Here is a 23,463-nt window from a genome sequence, read left to right as displayed (position 1 = left end):
TACTTTGTTAAACCAATAGGCTTAGATTTCTGTGTATGTGTGTTTAAAATAGCGTTAAGCTTCTGACTGAAAAGCAGGAAAACCACCTTGCTGCATTAGTTCATTACAGGATGACTGTGTGCCACCAAATCCTCCAGCTGGAGAAAAAAGTAGATAAAACTGTAAACATATCATTAATAATGGCAAGTATTAGTGTCATTGTACAAGTAGTAGCCAGAGCTCATTTTGAACACTAAGGTTTTTGCCATTGTTAATGAAGTAGTAAACCAAAGCAGGACTAAAATAGTAATAATAACTGGCACATTCTATTCTCTGGCTTTTGCTCTGGTAAGTCTAAGAGCCAGACTTTTTTTAATCATCAGAAGTGAGCAATTATTGTCAGAGTTATTTCTGGAATAACTCTATGCCCACAGCAAGTATTAGCATAAGAGTAAGCTGGGTAGTTGGTCATGGCAACTAATCTCCTATTTGGATAATGGGGTAGTGCTGCAAGGGGTTCCTCCAAAAACACTGCACTCAGAGTGGTGTCATCAGTAATTGTAAGAAGGGTGTTGAGGGCTTGAACACAAAAAAATCTCATCAGGATTGTGGTTGATGGGTGCTTCCCTGGTTGCCTGTTCATTCAGGAAACTGTCTTGTATAAGATTAAAATAGAGGGCGGGGGAGCATTTGGTTTAGATATGGTACAAAAAAAAAAAATCCAACTGCCTAAGAAGGGTGCCTGTGGTAGCTGGAGATTCAGGTTTGATGATCCAGGATGTGTTTCCAGTCCTGTGCGCTCAGTTCCGCAACAGTGAGGCACTTGAAGGAGGGAAGTTGGAGACCCAGTGCTTGTAGAGTAGTCACGTTTCTTCCCAGTTGCTCTTCCACCCCTCTAACAAGTTTGAGCACATCTGCTTGGCAGAGTTCCCAGATCCACATCAATCTTGTCACTTATCCAAGTGAGAACAAAATGCCTTCATATTTGGCACACCTTGTTTCCCAAATGATGTCTTGTATCTCAAGCCTTCCTGCTTCTCACTACAAATCAAATCAGCTTAGAGCCATGGAGCTTGAAAACATAGGGGCTTGTTCTAATGGAGAACATGTGGATAACACTGGCTGTTTACACATCGCATTAACGTTAGAGAAGCAACATGATGCACATTAACATAATGGGTATTTCAGCTACCAGGTTTAAGAAGAAACTATTGGATGAGTATTTGTGTATGTGTATATGAATGGCTTTTAAACCTAAGTATTCTACCAAGTAAGTCATTGTCCAGAGTTCTGAGCACTTGCAACTGGCAAGCTTGTGACTAGTTAAGGAGCAACCACATTGCACAGATGTGGGAGGCTTGGTTTTCGCCTTTCACCCTCTGAGGACAGGTTGTTAAATATGTTAGTATCTCAAATTCTCATTTTTGTGATCTTGCACCTTTCAAGTATGCTTCTTAACATCTGTGAAGGGATTCTTTCCATCTCTTACCTCTTGATTTAAAAAGCAGCATGAGTTGCTTCCCAGATGTTATAAAAAACTGAAAACTTCTAAAAACATTAAATAAACCAAACACTAGAATTCACTCATCTCCAGCATACAGTAGCACTGTGGTCAGATGATGACAAATGCTCTTACCTCTTTAAGTTTAGAAAGGAGACGTAATGCACATCTGAGGATTCCCCAAAGTTATGGATCTTCAGGATTAGTGCACTGTGCTCTAGCACAAGTATTCAGTGCTTGCCTGAATACTTGGTGCATGACCTGAGCCACTTTATTCTGCAGGGCTGTAAATAGGAGAACGCCCTTGGAGCTGTCTCCAGAGCTGGCAGCTTGCTAGCATCAGCCTTTACCTCAGGGACTAGCAAGAAGTATTCTGGCATTTCTGTATGCAGGCTTTGGTGTACGTAGTTCTGACCCTCCGGTCAGCCTGCCTGATATGTGCTTTCTCATTTAACGGTTTTCTGTAAGCTCTGGAAAATGAGTGACTCGCTCAAATCTGGTTTGGATTCTTCTCAAATGAAGAATTGTGTAAAATCACATCTTAACCATGATCTTAATATGCTTCCATATGTAGAACGCTGTTTATCCACAGTTCTTGGTATCCTCATTAACAATTTTTCTGACTAAGTGGGTTGATCTGTAGTTCTTTTGTAATATTTGATTATCATTACCCTTATGCTGTGTTACATACCTCATGGAGCAGACTCTTTCCACTAGTTCTGAGCTCTGTCAAAGAAATAGCTGCCCACCATGGTTCTTGGTGTCCAGCGTAACTGTCAGGCTTGTCAGTCATCTACCTGAAGTTGTCTTTTGGTCAGGAAACTTATTCAGAACTTGGCCTGATTTTAATGGTCTGAAATAGTGTCTTACCAGGTGTTTAGGAGCATTGCATTTTTGATGAACGTGTCATCTGCAGTGGCTTTGCAGCAGTGTAACTGAATTTTACCATCTCAATGATGAGAAACTTGAGTGAGAGGAGGAAGAACTAATTTGGATCAGATGACTTCAGCAAGCCCTGCCTCTTGCTCCTGCATCCAGGGGTGAGATAGAAGGAATATAATCAGTAATTACTGTGTTAGGGAGTGCTTGAACCCACCCTGAACCACAGCTGCTCCCGCATCTCACCTTTTCATGGCACCACCAGCAGTCAGCCCTACTAGAGCTGTGACATCTGTGGAGCAGCTGCAGCACGGCTCCCACGTCTGCTGCTCTGCGTGAGCTTCAGGCACACCACTGCCTCTACTGAGGAAGGAGCAGACCCATTTGCTGAACCCTCAGTAGTCCTAACAGGACTCTTCTTAGGTATGGGTTTGGAGTATCTTCTAACACTGCATCCATCATCTAGTGCCTGTGTTTCTCTCCTGTGTGTGCCCATTTTAGGTCAAGATGCCACTGTGAGCTTTGTGTGCCAGGAGAATCTTCTCCCTGCAAATGCTCAGACATCTTAGTCTCCCTGTCTTTTCCCTATCACAGAGACAATCCAGCCAGACAACCATCTGTGTAAAAACATGCAAGGGGGTGTGCTGGTGGTCCACCTGAGCTCAAGCTCTCTGTGGCCTCACTGAAGAATGCTTCTACTCCAGATACCTGCACTGCAGTCGTCTGAAAGTCCAACTGCATTTCCATCAGACACCATGTTATTTTATGGAGAAATATATAATAATAAAATGAGTTTCAGGGATGAGCAGGTCAGTGGTTTTTTTTTGTTCAGCTGTTGTACCCTTCCCCAACCAATCCCTGTCCTAAAAAGGTGTGACCTGGGCCTGCAATTTGTTTCTGTACATTTTTGTTGAGCACTTGTGGACTTAATTTCTTCCTTCCTCCCTGGCTGTAACTCTTGCATGAATACAATACAAAGTATTCCTGGCGATTATTTAATTTTGCTTCCTCTTTCCAGTACTTATTATTTTGGCATGTCAATATATAAAAGTGCTTCTCTGCACTTATGAAATGTAAATCTAAACTAGAAACTAGCTTCTCTGTCACCTGGAGTGAACACCACTTTTAAGACGCATTACGGAATTATTCGGGCCCAGGAGAGAGAAGAAGCTTATGGATTAAATCCTGCAGCATTTTTTTCCTGTAGTTAATTGTTGTTTTATTTGCCAAAAATAAAAGTTCTAAAAGCAAAATATGAAGCTAAATTCATGACTCCTGCTGTCCTTGGCAAGGCTTCAGTGGGCCCTGGATTTCACCAGATACGCAGAGCTTCCCAGAGGAGCCTGCTGTCAAACAGGTACACAAATAATGAAAGCAAGTAGCTAGAGGGGGAAGGAAGAGGTATTTGAAAGGGACTTATGCTACTATTTTTTCCCTAGATGGACAAGCTGTAATATGAGAAATATAAAAACAGCCCAATCTTACCTAACTCAAAAAAAAAAAAAGAAAAAAAAAAAAAAGAAAAAGAAAACGTATAGCAAGAAAAATATTTTATATTGCAATTGGAAGGATTTTTTTATGATAAGGCCTGTATTATGAATCCAAAATATTTTTCCCTGAAACTATATGCCTAATTTAGCTCGCAGTGCTGATCTGTGAAACGGAAAATTCTGTTTCAAGCTGAACTATTAAAGAAAAAAAGTTTAAAAATAGTGTGAGGATCACTGAAGTCCCCTAGGACTGTTATTTACCTCTCATCTAAGGTTGGCATAGATTTATTTAAATCACACAGGAAACATGAATATTGTAAAACTGCCAATCACGGTGTTTTAATGAAGCTGTTGTTTAACACATTGAATAGCAATGTAACAACACACAGAAAATGAGCTTGTTTGCCATTGATTAATGGTAGATAATGCCTCTAATTCACCCCAGTTATTCATTTGAGCAGTTCGTTGAGGTACGTTGAGGTATTAACCCATGTTTGTCACGGAAAGGCTTTACTGCTTGTCTTGTGACTCAGTGTAACAGCCCACACAAAGAGGAATGCACCTAAGACATAAACAGGATTCTTATTTAGCTTTCTTACAGTGCCACAGAAGTATAATTCTCCTCCAAGTTACTTCCTTCAGCTAAAAAGGGCAAAGATTTAAGAGCAGAAGACCCTTAAAAGTTGTTTATTTCAAGAATAACTTTAAAATAGTCACAGAAGAATCACAGGCCAATGCAGTGTAACATGACAATAAGAAAAAGCTATGAGCAGTTCTTCTTATAAGTGCTACATTTCAAAGAAGCGGCAGCTGATAAACTCCCTCAGGTATCAGCTGTGCATGTGTAAGGTTATATAGATATGTATCAAATATCTGCCTTGTACAAAGAAGGTGCTTACAGAGGTACTTAAAGCCAAGACCTGCAGTTTCAGCTTCTCAAGAACAACCAGAATGTGTTTATATGTATATACATAAAGTGCTTCCACAGCTACCAATGAAGGTGACAAGCAGAGTAGTTAATGCTTCAGGAAAAACAAGGCACTGAAGAATCATTTCTTCGTTTCTGAGATCAAGAGGTAGCCACGTGAATTCAGAGCCACTGCAATTTTCTGTTATTTTTGCTGAAGAATGAGTTGAAGGCCAAGCTTTGTTTCTGTTGCTTTGTCAAATAATATGAATATGCAAATTTTGTTGTTTTGTAGTTAGTTTGAATCCAGATTTACTAACAGTAGATAATGCATCAGTTTTTGTAGAATATTTAATACACTGAAGAAAATGTGTGTCATCTGCAAAAAGCTGATCCGGTTCCAATTGCATTGTTATGCTTTTAAGTCCCACTATAAAAGTGTAAATATATATATATAAAGGAAGAGTGGGCTTGGAAACGATGCAAACTAATCTTTAGTGGCCTTTGGTCAACCATCTCCTTGAAAATTGCATGAAATTTCAGGACAGGCCAGAAATGCACTGCTAACTTGATGCCACCTCTGGCCTTTCTTTCTTCAGTTTCTCCTAGTACAGAAGCAACTGTAGCATTGTTTAAGCAACTGTTTAAGGCTTTGTGAATTACAGCCTTTCACCTGTTGGACACAGGATTTCTCAAGTCAGAGTCCCTGCACATCTGACTGAGAACATTTTACTTGGTTACCTGTGGCAGTTCTCTTCCAGCAGAACATCCTACCAATGTGTTCCCTGGGTCATACCTTCCATGTGAGCGAACCCACTCTACAAAGCATGTGAAAATCTTCAGCTTGAAATACAAAGGAAGGAATGATATTTTGTGGTGCTTGATTACTAGTAGTACTGTAAAGAAAAAACAAATACTTTCATATGTGGTTCTGTAAGGGATGTGATAATGCTGTGTTATGTAGAGGCCACCTTGTGGCATTATGTAGGTAGAAATCAGATGGAATAAACAGCACAGCATTTAGACTGCATACCAAGAAATAAGGATTTTCCACTGTTCATATTTTTGGAAACCAAATGTCACAGCAATATGTCATTTGAGCGGTGAATGACACATTCAAGCAGTGAATGACACTGAATGATTACAGGTGGTGTTCATACAAGCCACAACACAGGAATCTGAGTGCATGCGTAGCACTGCTCTGTGTGGCATTGCTTCTTTTGTAGTCAGCTTAATGGATGCTGTAGTTCTTCAACACACTGCTTGCATGGTTTATGCACAGTAATGCTTAACAAAGATGCAGGCATATTTTTTGTAGTAAATAGGAGCAGATGAGGAATTCAAAACACTGTAAAAACATCTTCCAGGTTACCATCGTGTTACACCCATATTTGTTCTGCTTGCAAAGATGGCGTGTGGAACATTTTGCAGCAAGAAAATAATGCTCCTCTTCCTACTAAAAAAAAAAAAAAAAAAAAAAAAAAAAAAAAAAAAACTCTTTTCGTCATACTTAAACTAATTATTAAATTTATTCCTTTTTTCCCCCAAGGAATTAACTCTGAGTTCAGTCAATTGCAACCAGACAAAGCTGGCTATCATCTGGCCATCAATCTATGTCAGCATTTGTTAATCACACTTATGAAAATGAGTATATAAATGAGCATTATCCTTTTTCAGATATATTCATTTCCACCCTTCTGGTAATATATAAGTGCTGAAGTTGGGGGTGGAAAATGGAGGTAAGGTAAACCTGAAAGAGAAGTATCAAGAATACTCCCTGCTAAGAAAGCAAGGTAAAAAATCCTGAGTATTGGAGCACTGGGTCATTCTCCTGCTGTTTATCCAACTGCTAATGTCCTCAAGGAAAGGAGAAAGAGGCTTCTTCACTAAGTTGTACAGTGTGGAAACTGGTAATTCAAGGTGTCAGAGTGCGAGAAATTTGTTTCATGACAGTTTTTGTTGGATGATTTTCAGCATACAGCAAAACCTTGGAGGAGCCACCTGGGTCTCAACAGTTCCCAGTGAAGTTTGTCTGGTCAACTTCAGGTGAAAGCAACGAAGGAGCAAAAGGAAGTTAGCTCTTGACAGAAATCCTTCGGTTGTACATGCTAGCACCACTGTGGGGATGGAGGTGTTAGAGGTGCAGTTTTTCAGAGGGTTCACAGGGTGCTTAAGAGCTCTCTGCCCCAAGCCACAGCACATGCAGGCAATCTTTTTGAAGCAGGCTGGTACTCTAGAGCAAATAAAGACTTGGCTAGCATGGCTAGCATGCCTTTCTGCCCCAAGCCAGAAGCAGGACCTGCTCAGGGGATCTGGCATTCAGGACAGTGCAAACAGTCACTGAGTGCAGACTGCAATACTCGTTCCACCTATGTTCTCACCTTAAAGACATTTTACACCAGGTGAATGCTTCTGGTGTGGCACTGAAAATTGCCAGTAGATGGCATAATGATTCCAGTTTGCAATATATATATGACTTTTTTTATTTAAAAAAAAAAAAAGTAATACTGGAGGAAACATGCTGTGCAATTTTTGTTAATTCTGTTTTTAATTCTGGTAAAGGTGCTTGTGAAAAAAAAGAGCTCAGTGAAGGGGTTAGCTGGCAGTGGCCTTTCACTGCGCCCTAACGCTGAATTCTTCCACCTAGTTTCCATCTGTGTTTTCGCATAGATCTGCTTGCTTGGGTGGGCAGTATGATTTCTTTTTAGTCCTGATTATTTTATATATATAAAAAAGCACTCAAACACAAGAATTTTATTGGATTGTACAGCACTAAAACTCTAAATTTGCAGAGTTTGGTTCTGTTACTATAATACAAACTTGTAATAAAGAATTCTTTCTTCCTTCTCCTTGCAGGATATTTTACCAACACAGTACTCTGATGCTTGCTTTTTTTCTTTTTCTTGTTTGTTTGAAATTATTAAAAAATAAAATAAAAAATCTGCATGCTCCTTTGTGTAAAATTCTGTCTGCATTTGGGAGGCACATCTTGTTCTTATTTGTTCATCACCTCACTCAGGTCCATGTGCTTGGTTCCACAGAACATTTGTGAACCAGCACTGTTAATCTGGGATGCTGGGGCATGCTGGATATTGCCTCAATACCTGTATAGCAGTCAGGGGGCTAACTCAAATAATGTGGTTAAGACAACAGTCAGATGACCAAAGCTGCTCCATGCTTATCTGCTGCAAGTCAACAGCTCTGCATATGACTGGCTGAATCACACAGGAAACTGAATGCAGGGCTGCTGCTGTTTGTGGTACAGTGAAGTCCAGAGTATTGAAGTAAACCAGCATCACTTACAGGATCTTGTTCATTTCCAAAAGCAAATTATTTAAATATTGGCCAAACTGCTATTAGCTTCATGGAAAGAGAAGTGTTCAGAGCGATTGCACTGAAATGTTCAAAGGTGAACTGAAGTTCATGAAAATGCTATGCTAATGGTGAATTATAAGCAAAATCTTTATATAGCAAGTTTTGCTAGCATTCAGACTGTGAAAGATTCAGCACAAAAATAAGTCCAAAGCGATACATTTTGGTAAAATTCTTTTCCTCTTGGGAGAACAAACTTCCCTGCAACCTAAGACTATTCACCAGTATCCCAGGATACACAATTATTTGTAAACAGCTATGATACTCATGGATTTTTATGTTGCATTCAGAGAGTTCTGAGGGATTTAGTTCATCTCTGCTTTTCAATTTGTACATGAAACCAAAAGTGACAAGAATCTGGAGTTATGGATTTCAGTGTTATCAATGTGAGGACATTACATTAGTCTAGACCTCCTCTTTGTTCAACCCATTAGGGACTGTCAGCTCTCATCCATCTGGCTGACAGATCTGTAGAATTAATGACAGATGGTTGAAGTAACCCAACCAGACAAAAGTGAGAATGTGCTTGTGAGCAGGGCAGAAATTACCAGGGACTTGCTAGTTTCTAAGTAGCTGTTACTCGGGGAGTGAATCCATCAATGAAGAGATAGATACAAAGCATGGAGATTCATCTGGATTGCACTTTCAGGAGCTGATGAAATGGTTCTGTTGTTTCAAAGTGAACTGAAACTGTTGCTTGGCAATTTTATCTGTCTTCTGATCAGGCATTCACTTGACATAAGGTTGCAGATAGAACTTCGGCAATAGTGAGACTCCTTCCAGAAAAAAAAAAAAAAAAAAAAAAAAAAAAAAAGTAGATAGAACCTCCCAGATATAGTGCTAAGAAAAGCAGTAGTTGATGTTATTTTGATAAATTTATACCTGGATATTTTTGTTTCTACTTGTACTACTTTGTTTTCTGTTTTGTTCTTTTTACCTAGAAGGCAAACACCTATAACATCATGATATCAAAGCTCACAACTATCATTGTGCAATCCACTCAAATTCAATGCTAATTATAGCTAATCTTAATGGAAAAGGCAGTAACCAACCAAATGAATTATTTTCTCAGTTGTGTACCCTTCTAAATGTGGTAACCAATGTTTCTGTATGAAATACAGCTTCTAATATATAAAGAAGTTGCACAGTGAGAGCAGGACTGTTTACCTAACATTAAAAAGGTTGCATGCCAATATAGCTATTAGAAGCTTTCCATATATAAAAACAAATATATGTATCTGAAAGCTGAGCCCACAGTGAGCATTTCTATGTGAGGATAGGGTCCTAGACAAGAGATTAGGTAACTTGTCAGTTTGTTAGCTGGGTGAAACAGAGAGAAGCTTCTTGGATTAAATAGAGTGTGAAATAACAAATGTGATTTTCTTTTATTTGGTTTCACCAGGCTTTAAACTTAATTAACTGTATTATCTAGACTATAAAAATAAATTATTTAGCTCTTTGTTACTTACAAATTTATGGTTGAGGAACTCCTTAAAAGTAGGGGGCAGGACCACTCTATGTGGTCTGAGAGCATCCCAATACAGCTCCTCAAAGATATCTAAGAAGTAGTATTTCTACATAACTGCATATAAAAACTAGTAATATGAGATGTCTGCATGAAATTATGTCTTTCTGGTGTTACACTGGAAATAGTACTGTTTCCATCTTTCTTCAACACAAATCCTGCCATTCAGTGATTTTAAGTACCTCTTTTATTAATAAAATCTTTAAAAAGTGACAATGAAAGTGATGTAATTTAGAGAAGCTCCTTTCTAACATAAATTTACAGAATTCTTATGTTTCTATCTCCAAAACTTCTAGTGTTTTTAGACTGTGATTTTATGTGACAGAAAAACCTCTTGAATCTTCCTAGTTATCCAAAACAGAAATACGCAGCTCAAAGATAGAGCTGGAGAAATAATTCACATTATTCCACTCACATGGAGTGACATTCCAGAATCACATCTTGCATAATACAGTGTTTTCATTGAGTATCAGCTGAGGACCAGGCTCATAATCTCTGAAGGCAATCATGCTTAATAATTAAATAATATTTCTACTGTGTTCAGTAATTAACTCTGACATTGAGTAACACAGGTAAAAGAGGCCGTGTAGGAACAACATGACGGTGAGTAAGCATGACATAATAGGACGTGCTATGCAAAGGGGAAATGGGGGCAAACTGGGTATTACAGCACATTCTTGGCTTCTCCACTGAAACTGCTCACCAACTACGAGTGCTTTGTACTGGGGCACTGTCAGCGAGCTCCTGCTCCGCGTCAGGAACAAACCGCATCGGTATACAGGGGGCTGAAGGAAGACGCTTGAGGCCTTGATTGAGTGACAGATCTTCTCTTGCTTTTGTAAACTTTTATGTACTATTTTCCTGGGGGAGGGGCGCTTGTCTCAAGCGGTAACAAAATCTAACTTAAAACTAAAATGTGTTAATTTTTGATAGACCCCTCTGTAACCGAAGACGCACCCACTCAGTATGTACTTGCTTATGTTCTTTTATTTCACATCTGTGTCCTGCCACACTCTCAGTAGCAAATTATCTTAGCCTTTATTTTACTCATAAACTGGAAAAGAAGAAAAAAAATAAAAAAATTAAAAAGTAAAAAAAAAAATGAAAGAAAAAAAAGAGAAGAGGCTGCGGGGCCAACCTCGCGGCAGAGGCCCAGCCCCGCCAGGCGCCGCGGGCAGGGTGCGGAGGTGCCTCACGCAGAGCCCGCCCTGCCGGCGGCGCTGACTGAGGGGATCGCGCCCGCCCCCTGCCCCGCAGCTCGCTCCTATTGGTCAGTGCTCCTGACGCGCAGTGCCCGCGCCTCGCTCTTCCGTCTGCGCAGGCGCGTGGCGTCCTCCCTCTTTCCCCGGCTCTCCGTGCGGGTGGCCTTAGGGCCGCGTCGCGGCGCGCTTGGCGCATGCGCATTGGCAGCGGCAGCGGCAGCGATGGCGGCCCCGGCGGCCATGTCGGGCGCGGTGCCGCTGGCGCTGCTGTGGCTGTTGGCGTCGCCGCTGCTCCGCGGCGCCGGGGGCTCGGAGGCGGTCGGGGCAGCGGAGCCGGCGGGCGGCGCGGGCCCTGGGGAGCGGTTTAAGATCGAGGGCCGGGCCGTGGTGCCGGGGGTGAAGCCCCAGGACTGGATCGCGGGGGCCCGGGTGCTCGTGGACGGGGAGGAGCACGTCGGCTTCCTCAAGTGAGCGCCGGGGGCACGGGGAGGGCCGGGGCCGGCCGCAACATGGCGGCGGCGGGGCCTGCAGCGGCCTCCACGGCCCTGTCGGGGGCCTGCGGCCTCCTGGCACGGCTGCTGCCCGCGGCCGGGCCTTGGGCTGCGGCCTCTGGGCGGGGGCTGAGGCCCTTGGCTCCTGAGGTATCAGAGATCGGAACAGCTCAGGTGTAAAGAGCACCTCGGTGTTTAATTCAGATACGTCGCGGCACTACAGGGATTGATCTGAACTGTTGTGAGCGCAGACTGCAACTTCTTAAAACACCCTTTTTAAAGCATTTATTCACTGTGCAGAAATGTTTGAGGCAGAAGGTTGCAGCTGTAGTTACACATTACAGCGCCTGGGAGAAGCCTTTCCACCATACCAAGGAAAGGTATTTATATATATATATAGTATATACGTCTTTCATACAAAATGGTGCAGTCGCATTTGGAAGCTATAAAACATCACCTTACCTCACTCAGTTCAGGTAACAGTGGATATATTCAGATTACCTAAGGATCTGGAGATCCTCATGCATTGAAAACGTTCTCAGGACTAAAAGTTAAATTCATTTCACAGTTTTAACAGTAAAAGCTAATTCTAGGATTTGTGTTTTTAATGCAGTATAATGCATTTTTTTCTTAAATCATGTATAAAATTGAGAAGATTTACATGGAATTAAAGATGTACCAAGTCATTAATACCAGTCGTTTCTAATTATTCCCTCTGTAGTAAAAGTTGAACTGAACTTTAACTCTGAGAACAGTCGATAGGCTAACACAACAAATTTTGTTCTGCAAAACTAACAGAATTTTGCTATGTAGCACCTGATAGATCAGTACAACCAAGTTGTAGGGACTTGCATTATATGTATGTATGATGGAGCCGATGAGTTTCCTGGAGCTGATGACTTTCAGAATAACAGATTGGAATTGGAGCTGTCCAAAATATGAAAAAATAATCTTAGTTAAAAGCATACAGTACTTATGACAGTGTAAACTAATTATCAAACTCTTTTAATGACATTAATTTGATACAGTTAGTAATAGGTTTATCAGATTATAAGACATAAAACCAAGAAATGAATGTTTGAGTTTTTCAATTTGATAAATGTATATGTAAACACTGGGCAAAAATAATAGTACGCTTTGGCTAAAAAGCTTTAATGTTTGATGTCGTGTTTTGTTTGCTTGTAATAAGCAAATTATTAATTTATAAAATAATTTGCATTATCAGAGGATATATTCGTTACCATTGCTCAGGCAAACTTTGATGTTTAGATGGATGTCAGTTCAGTTATCACAAAGAGGAAAGTAACTATTTGGCATTATTAAGTTAATTCTAAGTAATATTTTTATAAATCATATTGGCTTCTTAAGTATAGTGAATACTCAACTTTTTTTCTTCCTAAGAATGCAGTATTTCATACTAATATATGAAATGAGAATTTGCTTTGCTCTGTGAATAAATCTCGAATTAAAACTGTATTTGAATTTTATCACAATCATACTTCATGGAACAGAAAAATTAAAAGGGAATTCCTAGGGAAAAACCCTTAAAGCAGTTGCAAAAGAAGATAATTAAGCATTTTTAGTGGTTAAAACCATCACAAAGTATTAGAGAAACGTACCTACACGTTACTGTTTATATGCTTCTGTTTTGGTGTTGGGAAGTGATGTGCATCTCTGAGAGAGACCTGGTACGAATGACAGGAGGACAAAATTCCCTTTTAAGAGGGTTCATTTATTTGTTTGCTGACGTGAGTTTCTAATGTGTTGGGTCTTACTACCATTTTTTCTCTTTTGAAGAACTTACTTGGTCTTAACTTTGAGTCTTATTTTTAGGGGAAGTACCTTTTATGTTAATTTTAGAACAGTAAGAACAAAGTTTTTCTTCTTGGAAGCTTCTGGAAAGCTTGTAGGAGGAAACCTACAAGCTTCTGTACTTTAATTTGATGGCAACTGATGCTGAATCTTTCAAGTATCTTTTCTCTAATATTTTCACTGAATATTGAAGTTTTATATTCTAAAATAAAAGCAGTCTGTCTGAAAACCTCTTCTGTGTTCGTGTTCAGAGCTCTTAGTTTCCTTTTTGTTGTGATAGCTTTCCAGCGTGGGCTAGTCCTAAAAGAAGCAATTAAAATTAAAAATCTCTATTTTGCAGTAAGGGCGCAAACCCCAGTTTGTGTGATTTGCAAGTTATCTTTAATGTCTTCCTACACAATGTAGGATGTCAGGTTTTTTTGCTTTTGCCTTTTTTTAAAAAAAAAATCCAGCAGAAGTACTGAAGCAAAGTAAACTTCATTGTAGGTATTTTATCATTTGAATAAATGAAATTAACCATTTCAAGTCTTACTTAGACTTTTGAATTATTCCTCCAGCAAAGCAGTATCTTAAGCACATGAACGTCTTTAATGTGACTGGTAATTTCTGCTATTGTTGTGGCCCATGTTAATGATCTTCGGGGGCTTGATATTAGGAGTGATGATTTATCTTAATTTTCCTTTTGGTCATTGTTACTATTTAAAGACTTAGTATAAAGTGATAATTTCTTTCTTTTAAAAACAAACAAAAAGAACAAGCACCCTCATGCATTGGTTGAAATTCATTGAAAATATTGAAATTCAGTGGCAGTTATTTTTTTCAGGACAGATGGAAGTTTTGTGGTCCATGATGTACCTTCAGGATCTTATGTAGTAGAAGTGGTATCTCCTGCTCATAAATTTGAGCCCGTTCGAGTTGATATAACTTCAAAAGGCAAAATGAGGTGAGCCTTTCCTGATTTGCTTCTGTATTGATCTATTGTGTGCCTGACAGCACAGTTTAAAACGTAATGTAAACTGTACTATAGATCCAGTACTTGCATTTCAGACCATGTGTTTCAGCTTCTTTTAACACCACTTCTAGAGTACTTTTCTTAAAATCCAACGCTGGTTTCTTTTTTTCCTTCCATATTCATGGCCTTAAAATAAGAAATAATGGATAGATTAAAGAGGACCTCTGTTTGTTCGCTTTTGCTGTTTTTTCATGCAACTATCCTGAAATAAATTCTAGACAGATGTCAAGTAAACTGCTTTATCTTTGAAATACTTTTTTTTTTTCCCCTTTTTTGGTATGTGTTATGTCAGTATTAGACACAATGAAGGGCCAAGCTTGTTTGTAAACTCTAAAATGTTTTGTTACATCTCCATAAAGTCCTTGGAATTACTGGCAAGTGCCAGTAGTTGCCTCCCTGCAGTATTTCTTCAACATTCTTAGTTTTTTTTAATGTTATGACCAGATCCATAGTTACCAGAGATACTTATGTGTAACTGCACACTGTTCAGTAAGTTGTACGGAAATATGACTACGCAATCTAATAGGGGGCTTTCGGTTCAAATTAAGATGCTTGTAGTTCATTTTTCTTTGTATAGGCACATACGTGGTATCTTACTTGAGATTTGTCTTTTTCAGTGTCTTATAAAAGATAAAGTTAAATTTTAGGAGCACAAAGGCCAATCTAAAAATACTATTGCTGTGTTTATGGGAAGTTAAAAATTGAAATCTCCAGCTAAAACCAGAGTTAAGTAGTCTACATACAATAATAGCGATAGCACAGTTTATTTCTTATTTTTTTCCAGACTTTATGATGTTCATACTTTTTAGGTGGCATCATATTGGCAGCAATTATAATAAATAAGGAAAAAACAGGATAGTGTGTATAACCTCTCACTTTGCATTGCTTTGGTATCTGAGGACTGGAGGTAACAAATTTGACATGAAGTAAATTGTTTGGATATATTCGCAGAGCCAAAACATCAGTAGGCTTGACATCTCTATTAGTCAGACACATAGAAACTTTAACGAGGAATACAGTTGGGAAATGCATGAAAAAATGTGATATGTCAGTTGGGCTTTCTAAAGGGAAGTTCTCCCTTAAAAAAGAAACTGCTGAATTCTTTGAAAGAGGCAATAGCATGTGGATAATGTGTGGTTGGTAATACCTACTTGAAAATCTTAAATTTCTGGAAGATAAAACATAGCCATAAGGTAAGACATTCCTTGGCTGAATATTTGGTTAAAAATTCAGAAGAAAAAATTTTTCTCTTGCCACGGACAGAAGTCATCTCTGGAGTTGCATAAGGGGATAAACACTTTGAATATATTTATAAATCATTAAAAAAAAATGATAGAATAGTGACAAAATTAAATGATAGTACAAAGTTACTAGCTAAACTGCAGGTCTAACTCTGAAGAATTATGGAAAGACTTTACAAAGTAATAGAAGGGTGGTAAAATTCTGGACAAAATTCAGTATTGTTAAATGCAAAGTGATGCACTTAGAGAAAAGGTAATATTAACTTCACGTATAAACAGTTGTTGCCCCTGAGCAAACTGTTCAGTTTAAGCTACGTTATGTTGTTCAAAGCTGTCCTTTACCTTTAAGTGGAGTATTTTTTTTCTTGCTCATTACTAAGGGGAAAATATTTTGCAGAAATCATGTATGAACAAATAGTTCTGGTGTTTCTAATCCACAAGTCTGTTTTTCCATATTAAATTTTTCAGTCTGCTTAATCGTTAGGCTGGAAAAAAATGAAGTGAGTATTTTTTATTACTTGATACTGAGAGAAATTAGTTTATGAAAAGTGAAGTGTAGCTGACACTGCCTAACAGTTCTGTAGTCTGTTTTTAAAACCTTGTTTTGGAGTATTATTATTTTTTGTTTGTTTGTTAGAGATTGTGCGTGTACTTTTAATTACTTTTTATTTGTTCATTAGAGCAAGGTATGTGAATTACATCAAAACCTCTGAAGTTGTCAGGCTGCCATACCCACTCCAGATGAAATCTTCCGGACCTCCTTCATATTTCATAAAAAGAGAATCTTGGGGATGGACAGACTTCCTCATGAACCCTATGGTATGTACAAGCAGCACACGCAGGTGAAAAGCGTGCTAAGAATCTGAATATAGCAATTCATTGAAATAGAATAATGTAGAGAAAATGTGTACAGTTTGTTCTTCTGAGATTGTTTGTTTGTTTGTTTTGGTTTTGTTCTTTTTTCTTATTTACAAATAGAAAGTTTTTCTATGACCTCTTCTTCCCTGGGTGGCTGTTCTGTAATGTGTGTCCTCTGAAAATAGCCCATAGCCTGGTTCCTTTGACAACATGATGTTCTAGTCAGGTAGAGATGAACGCATTGTAAGATTGTAATTATAATAGTTAAACGACACAAACATTTACTTGAGTGCTCCAAGTTTGAAATCTGTTATGCATAACTTCTGGATTCTTTTTGTGACAGTTGGATTACAGATACTGCTTTACTGACTCACAATGCAGTAGTTCTAGAATCTGGCTGTTTAGCTAAAAGCTTCATGTCAGGATATCTAAAAATGTCTTGAGCAACACAAACTGAAGAAATACTTACTGTTTTCTGTGTAGGTGGTGATGATGGTTCTTCCATTACTGATATTTGTGCTTTTGCCTAAAGTTGTCAACACCAGTGATCCTGACATGAGACGGGTAAGTAGATTCAATTGTTGCAGACGTAAAGAACAAAGATAGTAAGATTTTAAGGTACAGGAAAGTGATAAAAGTCAAAACCGGACTTCAAGGATGTCTAAATGGCATCATGTATTCAGTTAATGCAGTATTTCTCTTAAAATAATGAGTTCTAGTATTTCTGACTAATGAATTTGCTGTTAAATGACAACACAGAATGAAGTTGTTTTGCACAACTTTGAAAGCATTACAGCATGACTGGTATTTTCCAAAGTTTGTTTAAAGCTATAAATACAACTTTTCAAAGGCTATTTTTTCTATAAATCTCTATTGTATTTTTTCACTATGTTTAAATCTAACACATCATTTTTAGACACCCTTTATGAAATGTCAAGTGTTCTATGAAGAATATGATGTGGGGTTCTCCTATCCGTCAACCAAAACCACGTAGCTTACAAGACCGTTAAATCCAGATGTTACAGTAGTGTATATGATATGGAGTCTTAATGTAGTCATTAAATTATCTGATTTATTGTCCTTTCACCCTGCAAAATGCCGAATAGCAGAAGGCTAGGACAAAATGGAGATTCAAGGTGTTTGCTAAATCTTCTTTTATTTTTAGAAATATTACTTGTCTGTCTTGGGTTGCTGCTTTTTGAGGGTTTGGTTAATTTAAACTCTACTCTAAATGACCACTGTCTTCAGTAGTGCTTTATAGGTGTCTGAATCTTTTATTTTTTTACTTTTTTTTCAATTAATTATATATATTTTTAAAAGCGCTATATAATGCACTTTTGGCTTTAATTCTGATTTAAAAAAAAAAGATACGGAAATATGCCAGATATCTGTGTCGTGTTCTTCAAACCAAGCTGAACTTTGAAGCTGAATTTTTAAAAATTACTTATTCCTAGTTTTCTTCAGCCAATCTAGTGGTGCATACAGACAGGCCGTTCTGATGATAGACAATGAGAAGTTCCAATAGCTTAATTCTTATGATATGACTTCTTAAGGATAAATTATAAATTGAAGGAATCTTGCTTGTAATTTAAATTATCTTCAAAGAACAGGAGAAAGTTTCTCAGAGCTCAATTGTAATGTCATTCTCTGCATGGCCATGTATTAACTTATTAGGCATATGTCCAACTTCAGTTTGTCTTAGAGCTTGTATGATATTTTTCAGGTTAGCTTGTTCTTTCTTTATGAAATCAGCACAGTACTAGTTTATATATAAAGGTAATGATTTAGTAACAGTTCTTGCTGTAGAGGTATTAAGTATAGATGTAGAATAGATGTAATAGTAACAAAGGCTGCCATAACTGCTTTTGCTTTGTGCCTTAAAACAGCTTAAGCTGTTTTCTGAATAGTATTCTCAATGGTAACTAGAAGAGCAAGAGGACAATCCCATGTTAAATTAGCAATTACTAATTGCTACAGTTGAATGTATTATCACATTTTGGATGTGTGGTTCAGCTGTTGTATTCATTAAAAGTATTTCAATATTTGTTTAAATAAGTTGTCACATACAGCCACTATGCTAAACTCTGAAGTTACATTAAACTTAGCTAGCTATATGATTTCATTAGCTGTTGGTATACACTAATAACTTGATATTACAAAGTAGTACAATAAAAATAGCTAATTCCTTCAAACAAATCCTAAGATTTCTTTGAGACTTGGCATAAATAGTACTAAATTGGGAAGGCAAAACTTGAAAACAAAAGTATGCAAAATCTACGAAAACGTGGGTCTGAAAATCTAACTAAAAGTTTAAAATTTTAAATGGAAGAAAGGAATAGTGAAAACAAGTATTATAACGACATTCTTTTTCTTTGAGAAAAAGGTGTTTGGTTTTTATTCTGATCAGTTGGTTGCCCTGTAAGGCTGCTTAAGACATGGTTACTTTTTCCATACATCAGTGCTTTTAGTTTGGGGGTTTTATGTTTCTGTGTGTAGCTGGGCATTTGGCTGTGGTTGCATAAAAATATGTAGCAATGTGAACTTTGGAGGGCTGCAAATAGTAAAACAGTGTTTGAGAAGTTTTTACATCTTTGTGATATGATTTGATGCCATAGAAACAGCTAGCCTGAATTGTTACAAGCTCTTAAGCTTATCTAATCTCTTCATGCAGGAAATGGAGCAGTCAATGAACATGCTGAATTCTAACCATGAGCTGCCTGATGTCTCTGAGTTCATGACAAGACTGTTCTCTTCAAAATCTTCTAGCAAGTCTGGTAGTAGCAGCAGTAAAGCAGGGAAAAGTAGTTCTGGAAAAAGGAGGTAGTTATGTCCTACTCCTAGGCCTGAGTTTGCACAACTGTTTATGTGGTATCATGTTTATTTGTCTTGAAATATCAAAAAGCCACTACTGTAAACTTCTATCAGGCACAAAATATGGTATGCTACAACTGTGGTGTGTAGCTTTTTTTTTTTTTTTAAGTCTATATAAGCTGCTTTGTACTTGACAGTAAGCAAAGAGGACGTGGCTTCAGTACTGTATATGTATAAAACTATTGGTAATACTGAATTAACTATAATGCTCTGTAGAGAATGATACAAATTGTATGATGTCTAAACAGTAATTAATGTCTCAATTGCAAGGCAGTGTAAAAAAAAAAGTGGAGTTCAATGTTAAGATGGCTTTAATGCTTTATATTTTTTGTTGATTTCTGAAATGAACAAAACCTCATGTCAAAACTGAGTTGTTGGTTTATTAAGTAATTTGCTCAACCTGCCAGGTGCTACATATAAAATCATTTTATTTTTACATTGCTGTATGTACACTTCAATTCAAGGTCTTGCAACTTTTACTGCTCAGTTTTACTCTTCCTTTTTACTTTCTACGAGCATCTCTTGGGGAGGAAAAAAAGGAAAGCCTACTTTTCTCAGAAGTCTTGAGTTCCGTCAATTTAATTATGAAGCCCTGGTATCCATATAACATAACAAATGTTTAACTTTGCTATTTCCTTTCTAAACATCTACAACGTTTGGTTCTTACTGTTTTCTGTGTCCTGTGCATTAATCTTATCACTGGTATTTGTGGCCAAATGGAGAACAAAATTGGAAAAAAAAGGAAAAATATTGAAGTAGGGTAGGAAGGTAAGTCCTAGTCATTTTATAAAATTGTTACAAAGTATGTGGCTACCTCTCTAGGAATGCAAAGTCTGGCAAAGCTTTGTTCTTTGAGAATGCCTGTTTTGTCTGTACTGTCTTTTTGAGCTACCGGTAACTTTAGGGAAGTTGAAAAACTAGTTGTTTTCCACTACATTAACATTTTGTAAATTAAAAAGATAGCAGTACCTGTTACACTTCACTAGCAACTTTATTTTTACATAAATACTGTACTTGTTCATTTTTACATTAGCTAACTTTTTAGGTAAAAGTATCTGTGCCGTATGGATGATGTATTATCTGATACCAGAAATGGTATTTAATGTTGACCTAAAACATACTTTAAGCAAAATCAATTGAAATGCATTTATTTGTTCTGAGGTTCTTAAACACAAGCCAGTTAGGGCTATAAATTGTCTTAGAATACGTAGTTAACAGCATGCTGTGAAATGTAAAAGTTGCAATAGAGTAACTCTTGTTTATATGATGAAGTCAACTTTGAAGATGTCAGAGAAATAAACCAATGCTGTTCTGGGTAATGAAATCCTTGGCTATGGATGTTTCACAAGTAGACCGTCTTATGAAAAGGAGGAAGACGTGCTCCCTCAGGTTGGACTGGGTAATCCTGCTGCCAGCTGTGTACAAGCTCTGGTATTTCTCAAATTTTTGCCTTTTGTTGACATAGCAGAAAACTGTCTATCTTGCTGCTGGATTGTTGTTACGCTTTAGTGAGTTAAGTTGACTCACAGAAGGATCAAAGAAATGATAGAGCCTGCAGAAAGTGAGCACTGGAGGCATGCAGTCAGAAGCAGTAACCATCCTACATTTATGGCAGTGAATGTGAGTCGTTAAATCAGCTCTCTGCCTCTCAAGAATTTGTAACTTAAGAGCTCATTTAGCCGTATTCTGAATGAGTGGGCAACTCTGAACGAGTTCTGACAGGCTGTGTAGAAGGGAGAGGAGGCACTCTGCTGAAGCCTGTTTAAACTGTTAATCAGTTGTATAAAATAGCCTGGGAGGTGTTTAGAACAGTTTGAAATAATTTTATCAATTAACTACGTCAAAGATCGTGTCCATTCTACAACATGTAAGGAAGACATGTAATGTGTAGATATCTAACATCACTGTTTAGAACAGTGAAAATACTTGGTTGTGCTTTTTATCTTTTTGATGAGCTGGGGATGATAAATGTTAATGGGGTATGTTTTGGGGGTTTGGGTTTGTTGGTTGTTCTTTTTGAAGAGAAAGGCTGTTTTGCTGTTCAGATTTGTTTGTGAAGAGGACTTAAACTCTAGAAACTAGTATATTGGGTCCTGCTGCATCTGTCAGGCTTTGTGCTGATGTTTAAAATCCCTCTGTATTAAGTAGGAGAAGCTTGTCTCATAAAGATAAATTTAGTAATGAGTATCAGATACTCAAATGGTATGGTTATGAGCTTACCAGAGAAAATCCAGTAATGCAGTCTTAGAAAAGCACCTTTATTAAGCATTTATATGTAGCTCTTTATACATATTTATTAAAGCAACCTTTTTAAGTAACTACATGTCAAGACTTTCAAAGCAGTCTATGCAATTTAAGTACATAATTCTTTTCCGATTTAGTAGAAAGTGTACCACATCACCAAGATCAATTTAAATATCTCCACTTGGTGGTTGTTAATGGACATTTAATTGCATGCAGATTGTGTGTGATCAGCAACTGCGATTACCTCAGATATTTCCTAGTGCTTCTTGTATCATTTGGAAAGCAAACAAAGTAAAGGATTTTTCCTAACAGTGGATGCTGGTGTAGCTCAGAGGTCTTGGAAATACATTTTAGAGCTCTGAAAATGTAATTGTAAAATTTTAAAAACTTTAATAAACAAGGAGCTCCCAGTGAAATGGAGGAAGTGAGAGGACTAAGGAGAATCTTGTTGCCATAATGCTATCCAGCCTTAGTGACTTTTGCTTTTTCACAGTGATCTGTTGTGCAGTTGCCGTCCTTTGCATCTGGAAACTTACCAACATAAGCTACACTCCTGGATGAACATTGTCAACCATAATACCAACAACTATTCTGTGGAAAACTAGTGGTGGAGTTCTGTTGGGTTTGTGGGTAGGTTTGTTGGGCTTCTGTTTGTTTTACATTTTGCAGGGTATTTTATAGTCATCTCTATTTCTTTTTTAATGAGTTGTCTTAATTGGATAATGCTTTCTGACAGGAAGGAAAGGAAAAAATACTTTAAAAATGAATAAATATTACTGTAAGATCACATGAGTATGCTGGTGGCATCAGGGCTACTTGCAATAATGAAAAATATATATTTTTTAATTAACTAGATTTCAAGGTGTCTTTTTCTTTTTTCTTTTTTTATTTTTTGCTACAGATGTTTGCCTGGAACAACTTCTGTTCCTGCTGTACTCTGCAGAGTGTGTGGAGACTGCCTCTCTGGAGTTGTTTTTTGTCTTTGCAAAGTTCTCAACCATATCCATCATTTTTAAAAAAAGTACAATATTTTGGGGATCTTACACTCACAAAATTGTCTGTAGGAATAGTGTGCAGTTTTAGTCTGTTTTCAGGTTAAGCTGTTAAAGACTCCTTGAGGTCACAATACTATTATTTTTTTTATTTATTCGTTTCAAAATCCATCATGAAATTATGAATCCTGAATCCTCTATCATAAGAAATATTAAAGATTCTTCAGGAAAAACCTGTCCACTTCTAAAACTACATTATTCCTGCAAATTACGCTGGCAGTGACCCTTGTGCAGTGCTTTGTTTCCAGTAAAGTTATGAAGATTTAATGACACCATAATTTTTGCTGCAAGTGGAACTTAGCTAGTTAGCTCTTTTATTGATGATGCACAAAACAGATTACAGTTGAGCTCATTTTTATTAGGTATTTGGTTCTGCATGACTGATAGGAATAAAAATTAATTAAAGGTTGTCATTCAGTCAAGGGCAAATGGTGAATATGCAACAGAAAGAAAGCTTTTCATGGTATTTTTTGACCAAAATTGGATTTTGAACTGATTCTTTAAAACTGAATACACACATTAAAAAGTAATATCAATATGTGAAATTTACTGAAAACAGTCCAAGAAAAAGTAAAAAGATTTTTAAAGCAATATTTTCAGTTTAAAATGTTAGAATGTTCTCTGAAGCTCTCTGGATTTTTTTTTTTAAGAATCTTCTCTTTTGCTCTCTGGTATACGCAGGTGTAGCATTTCCTTTTGAGTTGGAGATGGGAGAACAGGACATCCAAACTCTGCTGATCTGCAGAGCACACATCATGCAGATGCGAGGAGAATCCTGTTAAAAACACCGAGTAGTATTTCCCATTCCTGGAATCAGAACAAAATAAAATTTTGAACATTGTTACTAATTCTGGGGAGTGGGAAGGAACATTTCATTTCCTAACTGTTTTTCTTGATTATTCACAGGTGTAGATCAGATTACTTCAGTTTGGCAGGTGGGAGATGTATGAGCTGCATTAATAAAAGTCTAATTTCTTGACTATCATAGTTAAAAACCCTGAGAATGAGGAATATCTAAAGAAGTATG

The 23,463-nt window shown here is 37.6% G+C and overlaps 1 protein-coding gene across 1 annotated transcript; it reads left to right on the top strand.

Moving 5' to 3' along the window:
• Nucleotides 1-11,012: 11,012 nt before the first annotated feature.
• EMC7 (ER membrane protein complex subunit 7) lies at nt 11,013-21,700 on the top strand. Its single transcript, XM_035327274.1, has 5 exons — nt 11,013-11,322; nt 13,982-14,101; nt 16,092-16,230; nt 16,753-16,833; nt 18,941-21,700. The coding sequence occupies exons 1-5, from the start codon at nt 11,078-11,080 to the stop codon at nt 19,091-19,093; spliced, it is 738 nt and encodes a 245-aa protein (XP_035183165.1). The 5' UTR covers nt 11,013-11,077; the 3' UTR covers nt 19,094-21,700.
• The last annotated feature ends 1,763 nt before the right edge of the window (nt 21,701-23,463 follow it).

This window comes from Oxyura jamaicensis, chromosome 5 (genome assembly GCF_011077185.1).
Source record: "Oxyura jamaicensis isolate SHBP4307 breed ruddy duck chromosome 5, BPBGC_Ojam_1.0, whole genome shotgun sequence".
In the NCBI taxonomy this organism is placed as follows: domain Eukaryota; kingdom Metazoa; phylum Chordata; class Aves; order Anseriformes; family Anatidae; genus Oxyura; species Oxyura jamaicensis.
This window is presented reverse-complemented; position numbering and strand designations above follow the sequence as displayed.

Bases quoted from the DNA above. Each gene is read 5' to 3' on its own strand.
- EMC7 (XM_035327274.1), top strand. From the start codon at position 11,078: ATGGCGGCCCCGGCGGCCATGTCGGGCGCGGTGCCGCTGGCGCTGCTG. The intron at 11,323-13,981 runs GTGAGCGCCGGG...TATTTTTTTCAG, and splicing joins GAGCACGTCGGCTTCCTCAA to GACAGATGGAAGTTTTGTGG. The intron at 16,834-18,940 runs GTAAGTAGATTC...CTCTTCATGCAG, and splicing joins GTGATCCTGACATGAGACGG to GAAATGGAGCAGTCAATGAA.